General features: G+C 35.1%; 1 protein-coding gene across 1 annotated transcript; it reads left to right on the forward strand.

Annotated features, from left to right (window-relative positions):
• Positions 1-510: 510 nt before the first annotated feature.
• LOC134825260 (protein Flattop homolog) lies at positions 511-4,889 on the forward strand (the record flags this gene model as incomplete). Its single annotated transcript, XM_063837412.1, is given in 4 exon segments — positions 511-570; positions 887-949; positions 1,145-1,285; positions 4,805-4,889. Coding segments are annotated over 4 exon segments (316 nt in total), but the record flags the coding sequence as incomplete, so codon positions are not given.
• Between the last annotated feature and the right edge of the window lie 2,111 nt (positions 4,890-7,000).

The following is a 7,000-nucleotide window of genomic DNA, read 5'->3' on the forward strand; positions in this document are numbered from 1 at the left end:
ACTGCGCCTGGGTCCTTTCACCAACTGTGCCAATGAGAGTGACAGTGTGGTCAGGTCGACTTTACCAGCTCATCTATTATATACCAGCTAGCTGCTAGCACTCCATTAAAGTATATTTATAATAGTATAGTGTCTGATGTTATCATCTAGCGCCAAAATTTAGTTGGATATTATTTAGATGAATTACAATAACAATATAATTTTATATCTATCTCAAAAAATTTTATATCTATCTCAAAATTCTGGCTACAACAATCTCTTCTAAATTATCCCAATAGAGATAATTCGGATTCTTGACCTAACTTGACCTACTTTGACTTACTTTCAAACATGAGTTAATAGATTCAAGCAGTCCTTAGCTAAAACTCTACCACATTTACCTAAAGTAAAGTAAATATATTTTATTTAATTATATTATGTAATGATTATAAACTGATCAAAATAGTTACCAATTGTATAATACAAAATTTATTTTCTGATTTTGATTAAGAAATTAAGTAAATAACATTAATTAATCATATTATCTTAGGGAAATTGTTAGGGATGGCGTTTCATTTCAGTGCTAATCAGGTAATGTTTTGGTCTGCAAGTGTTGTTTAATTTACCAATTAATTAATTGTAAGTGTTGTGTGATAAACAGCTTTGTGTTATTTATGATAGAAATGCAGTTTTTTTAGTAAGAACTGTTATTTTCACTAATCGCCCTTTTTCCTTTCTGGTGTGGTGTTTTGCAGGTGTAAATAACAACAATATCACTCCCTTGCAGTGCGATTAGGACAATAATCAAACTTGCTCGATGGAGAAAAATTTTGTCAAATAAAAATGTAACCTTTTTACCAAAATACCAGTCCTCTTTATTTGTATGTAATACCTAACACTATTCCAGTACGAAGATGCATACAGCAGTAATAGACTGCAAAATTACCAAATATCTGACAACTTTAGAGAGGTAGGACATGATTTTCTAAATTTTAAATGACCGTTAAATAACTGATATTTGTTAAATCACTGATATTTGTTAAATCACTGATATTTGTGCAATATGAATTTTGAGGTGACAGCGTTTCGTAATTTATGAAAAGTAAGATCTTCCTTATGTAAACCTAACGTGAAACTGACATACAAACAAGAAATCCTCCTGCAGCGTCCAGTATCAAGGAGAGGAGCTACAAAGGTAATATCCAACGACAGAGGTCACATTATGATCCCTACTCGGAGGTCGTTGGAGTCACCTTGGGGGGACTTCATGGGCACGTGGGATCGAAAAAAGAAGAGCACCAGTCTGGTTAGTGTAGCTCAGTTAACACACTGTTTTTATTTGTTTTGTCTTGTTGACAGAGCTTGCTTACTTTTAATGGAACGTGTCCAAAATCATTTTTAAAGCAATTCATGATAGAATACTAGTGTTCATTTGTTTGATGAATAATAATTATAACTTACTATATTGATCTAGTAAATCGATAATGTCATAGTTAAGGAAAATACGTGAAAAATAATTTGGGAAAAAATAATGACGGTGACCAAAATTTGGTACTCCGAAAATATGGTGTTTTTTTCGAAAAACCACCGACTTTCATACCATTTGAATATATCTCGTAAAGTAGTACAGTTATCGATAAACCTGATTAAGTCGTGTAGTTTTATTGAGTCTCATTTGATAATTCTTCCGAGAAAATTTCTGATTTTTTCTGAATAGACTCAGTGATGAAAATGTTCTAACTGACATGAGGTGAATAGATAAATCACGTATCGACATTTCTACGTCATGTCATTACTCATATTCTCAATTTGTTTGTTATATTAACTATTGTCTAGTGTTGAAAATATTAATTATTTGTTATATTATTAATTATACTTATATATATAAAACTTTCAACACTACTATATATGTAGTGTTGAAAGTTTGTACTCTTCTATCGGGTCTATTGGGTAAAGCGTTTCCCAGCCTAATTCCTGAACACTCTCCTTCCCAAAATGTATTGGAAGTTTGATATTGAGTAATCTTATCTCCCATACGACCAGCAGTACTGACGCACAGGTCGCATTCTGATGTCACTCCGTATCCTGCTATCAGAAGCTACTGAAGTTGCATTTCTCCCTTGTATCATGGTATCCACAGCAAATATAAACGGAGTTTTTCGGGAATGCGGGGATACGTCTACTGGCGGGGATCAAATATCTGTGACGAACATTAATCAACCAGCCACTGACATGATATAGAAGATTTTGTACTTTATTGGGTCTTTTGGATCAAACGTTTCCCAGCTTAATTCCTGAACATAATTTTTGTTAAAATATATTGGAAGTTTGATATTGGGCAATCTAACCACTCATAAGAGCCACAGTGCTGACGCACGGGCCTCTGATGCCTTGATAAGTTTCATTTTTATTATATAGTTATAAGTTATTTTGTTTACTCGACTGGAGTGGGATAAAGAATCTTCACGATCCACACTCCACAGTCCCAGAGATAGTCCTACTCAATTTGATTTCTCGCCATATTTTTATAGTCATGTATATTGTATACTAACATTGCCATCACAATTCAAGACCATCAAGTGCTACTTTTCGAGCCTGGTTCCAAAGTACAAGTGTGTCCCCAAATCAGCAGCAATCATTTGAAAACCTCTTCCCCTCGGCTGATTAAATGATATGTGCAATAAATCAGGAAACCGTTTATTCAGCAAGTTTACGTTTTTTTTAATTGGGTGTTAAAAGTGCTTGTGCTGTTGTTTTCGCGGCCTTATACCCTACTACTATACAGCCAATGTAAATAATAAACTATGTTTTCGGACCGTTCTTGTTAATGATTTTAATAGTTTATTTTCATTACCACAGCATTATAATTAAAACCTATTTGTCTTAAGTTCTGCCAGTATCTAAATTTCTTGTGATAGTGTATACCTATAATACTCTAATGATTTACGAGGATCAGAGAGATTTGAAATATTAGCGTTTGTAATGATTTCGTGGAATTATTGGAAGAAGAATGGCGATCATATACTAAATAGAGTGGCGTCCCTCTTTCAAATATGAGCACAAATTCCTTCAAGCTTGTCTGTTAAGTTATTACCAAGATGTATTACCGAGCCTGCTGAGAATTCCCCCATCTTCCACCGCATTTCCTATATTACACCGCATCTTGTCAGTCACATACTATCAGTAGCTACTGAACTTCTAGGATTTCTCCCTTGCATCATGGCATCCTCAGCAAATACAAACGGAGTTTTTCGGGAATGCTTGGAATGCTAGGATACTACTGGCGAGGATCAAATATTCAAACTGTGGCATGCATGAATTACGTAGTTCTGGTGAATATATTCACTAAGAGAGGATGACTCCTGCTCTTTTTGCGGGGGTGTGGCTGATGAGGCAAGAGCTGGATCCAATGTGGGAACTTTTAAGGGCTCGTTACGTGTCACACTTGTAATATGTCACACTTGTAATATGTCACACTAGTAATCCTTTGTAGCTTCTTATTACTTACTGTTATCTTGTGTTACTGCTGTGAGCCGTCATCTGCTAGGTTTTAAGTTTATTTTTTAGATGTTTTTATTTCATACATATCATGTGACATTGAATTGATTGTTGAATTATGGAGCATTTACGGGATAGTCATCGCAAAAATGTTGTCAAGTTGTAAAATATACCTCTGAAGGGGGGGGGGGGGGGGCCAGAGGTATAATTTACAACTTGGGGGGGGGGGGGGGGGGGGGTTATGAGTATTATTTAGAGTCCCGACGAAAGGGCTAAATTCTCATTCTCAAAAATTATTTTTGAGTATTTTTGAGAAAAGTTTCCAGGAGAGGCGAAAATCTCATTCTCAGAAATTGATTTTGAGTATTTTGGACCATCAATTGGACCACATTGCACTGATATGAAAAATTATTTGGTATATCACTATTTTTGAGCGGACAATTTTTGAGAAAATGAGAAATCCATGCTGAATTTCTCAGATTCAAAAATAATTTTTGAGTATTCCCGGCGAAAATGGTCAAATTCTAAGATTCAAAAATTCTCAAATACTTATGACCCCCCTCCTGAAATTGGCTGAATTACACCAAATTTAATTTAATAATGTACAGTATGTGGACATATATATTATATATTCGTCACTTTCAACAGTTTTGTTGCGTAGTACAACCTGTACTAATATCATGATAATACTATCGCACGTACAACATAATTATTGACCGATCACTATAATTGGGTGTTAATTTAAATTCCCCCTTGTAGTTAATATCAGCTATTTTACTATTATGTTTCTTCTCATGGCTGTTAGTTGTTACATACTTTAAAATCATTAACATAGTTTAAATAACTCTCTCTTGTGTAGTTTGTAAATTATCACCATATAGTTTTGTAACAGACTATCTGTTAGGCTATAAGCTCAACTGTTAGAGATAATGGAGATAACATTCACACCCGCTAAAATAGAGCCTGTAGAACGTAAAGTCTACAAGATTTCAATTCCCATGCCGGAAGTAAGTTACCAGCCTGATTACTAAATTAGTAACCTGATGAGTAGCCAGTTATCAGATTACTAAGTAATTACCAGTTACCTGGTTAGTAACTAATTACCAGACAGCTACCATGGGACAGATTACAGCCTTGTAGTATAGTAGTATACAGCACTGAACAAAGATTCTAATGAAAATAAAGAATGTATTAGCTGTAACGGGAACTGTGAAGAGAAAGCAATTCCCAATGATTTGGAACGAAATTATACTTTACATCCACAAGATATAACTTATAAATTACAATTACATTGTATATGTCATATCTAATATGATATACCCCACAGGGAGCGACAATGCCGGGCACAGCTGCAAAAACAGAAGCTCCATTACAGGTTACTGTAGGTGTAGAAGCAGCCCCTCCGTCAGCAAGTAAGTAGCAAAATAGTAAATACTAAATAGTAAATAATAGGATGGTTCGTTCTTTTATATTTGTGCTAGTTAAGTGATAAAGTATAGATAAATTATGTCAATGTGAGATTGTTAGGCTTGAGTTTATGAATTTTGCCACGGCAGTCTGCGGCAAAATCAGAATTTTCGGATTAAGCGGGTTATTTAGTAATCGTTGGAAATTAAATTCCTACTGCGAAATAAAGATTAAAATGAAAGATCAGCAATTTGTTGACAAAATTCGATTTGAATTCAAAAATAATCAAATGGACGAGGAATACATTTAAAATTGGCATTAATAAAGGCCCGCCCTTATTTCGGCCCTACAATAGACCTTTCAGTCATTCTCTATAATCTCTTTATCATGTCATGTGTCACGTGTCACGTGTCATGTGTCACGTGTCACGTATCACGTGTCACGTGTCATGTGTCACATGTCACGTGTTATCGCTAGTGTTCATTATCTCTGTTTACTTCCTGCCCATTCCAGCGACTGATATTTCATCAATATCTTCGTGGTCAACTAGTTCATCACCCACTGTAGTCCTCGCTTCTGAAGGAGGTTGTAATTCAGAAACCGCTAAACTGAGTTATTCAACTATTTTTAACTTATAATATTTTAAATATGAAACACAGGTTTGCTATGCTGGGGGACTACCCCCTCCAGCTAGTTTCAAGCTATATTATTCATCAGTAGAGTCTAAACAGTCGATATATCAATTTGTTGGTTATTTCAATCTTATTATAACATAACACACTTACCAATGTTAATAGGCTCAGTATTCATTTCGAAGGCAACCTCATTGTTAACAATAGAATCAGCTTCAGCTAATGTAGCTTCATCTGGGTAGCCGTATACTCTGTGTGGTTACTATAGTTACTATGTGTGGTTACTATGCATATGGTTACTATGTGTGGTTACTGTGGTTACTATGTGTGGTTACTATGGTTACTATGTGTGGTGACTATGGTTACTATGTGTGGTTACTATGGTTACTGTGGTTACTGGTTAGTTGTTATCAGCAACTTTCTGTCAGGTGGTGTGACGTCACGTCGTGTCACGTGACTTTATCGCACCAAGTCATAATATTTAGCTAGTTTTATTAAGCCGCCTCAGTAGTAAATTGACAAATCAGATGACGGATATGAATATAACCATTATATTGGTTTGCATTATATCTGTACCTGTCGGATTCCTCTGAGATAGAATCCGTAGCAATCACACAGAGCAAAATAGCGGAGAGGACCACCAACAGCTTCATCTTTAAATAATTTATTGATGTGTTTTCTAAGTTGTGAGTCGTGTATTGGACTATTGTTAAAATGTGCACCTAAAAAAGAAAGCATTCATTATTTAACAAGCTGCAAAGTCAAGAAAAACCAAGTATATTTTTTGAAACAGTTATCAAAAACCAATTATCAAAAAGCCATTCCGAGATCAAGTTAATTTAAATACAACACATAATCAGTGAAATCACACGATCAATACTACAGTGGTATATGAAATGTATACTGTATAGTTATATATAAGAACTGTAAGCTGTCACTACAGTACTACCTGATTGTAGGAAATCAAAAGTCTCCCTTCTCATTTTAAAGTTATCTGCTATATTCTAACCGACACCTGTCACCGGAGTCGAACTAATTAGTTGTTAATTATCATAGATCACTCCTTATTTCACGTCATGAATAGTATTGTTGCTCTGTCACGTGATCATATCTGCCACATTCTATCTGGAAAGGGGCTGAAATAATAAAATAAGTGTAAATAATTAATATAATAAGAGATAAGTGCGCCGTTGTGCACCATGTTCAAACTTGGAACTGGTTAATGAATGTGCTCAAGCAAATTCCCAAGTATTATCCACGAATCTCGGAGTTATTTTTCCGTCGTAATACTCGGATTGAAAATCTGGTGCCGTTATTATAAGTGGTCGATCCCGATGGTTAGGGCAAGCCATATATTTTATTTGCATGCCTAAAGGGAGACATCCCGCTACGAAATTTGCAGCTTTTCTGGTTTCTAAATCAGTTATCGTTTGAGCCGTTTTCTGCAAGACTTTCTCCTGGTTATCTAATATAAAAGTTATCCG

Source organism: Bolinopsis microptera, chromosome 13 (assembly GCF_026151205.1).
Source record: "Bolinopsis microptera isolate Bmic1 chromosome 13, MBARI_Bmic_1.0, whole genome shotgun sequence".
Lineage (NCBI taxonomy): Eukaryota > Metazoa > Ctenophora > Tentaculata > Lobata > Bolinopsidae > Bolinopsis > Bolinopsis microptera.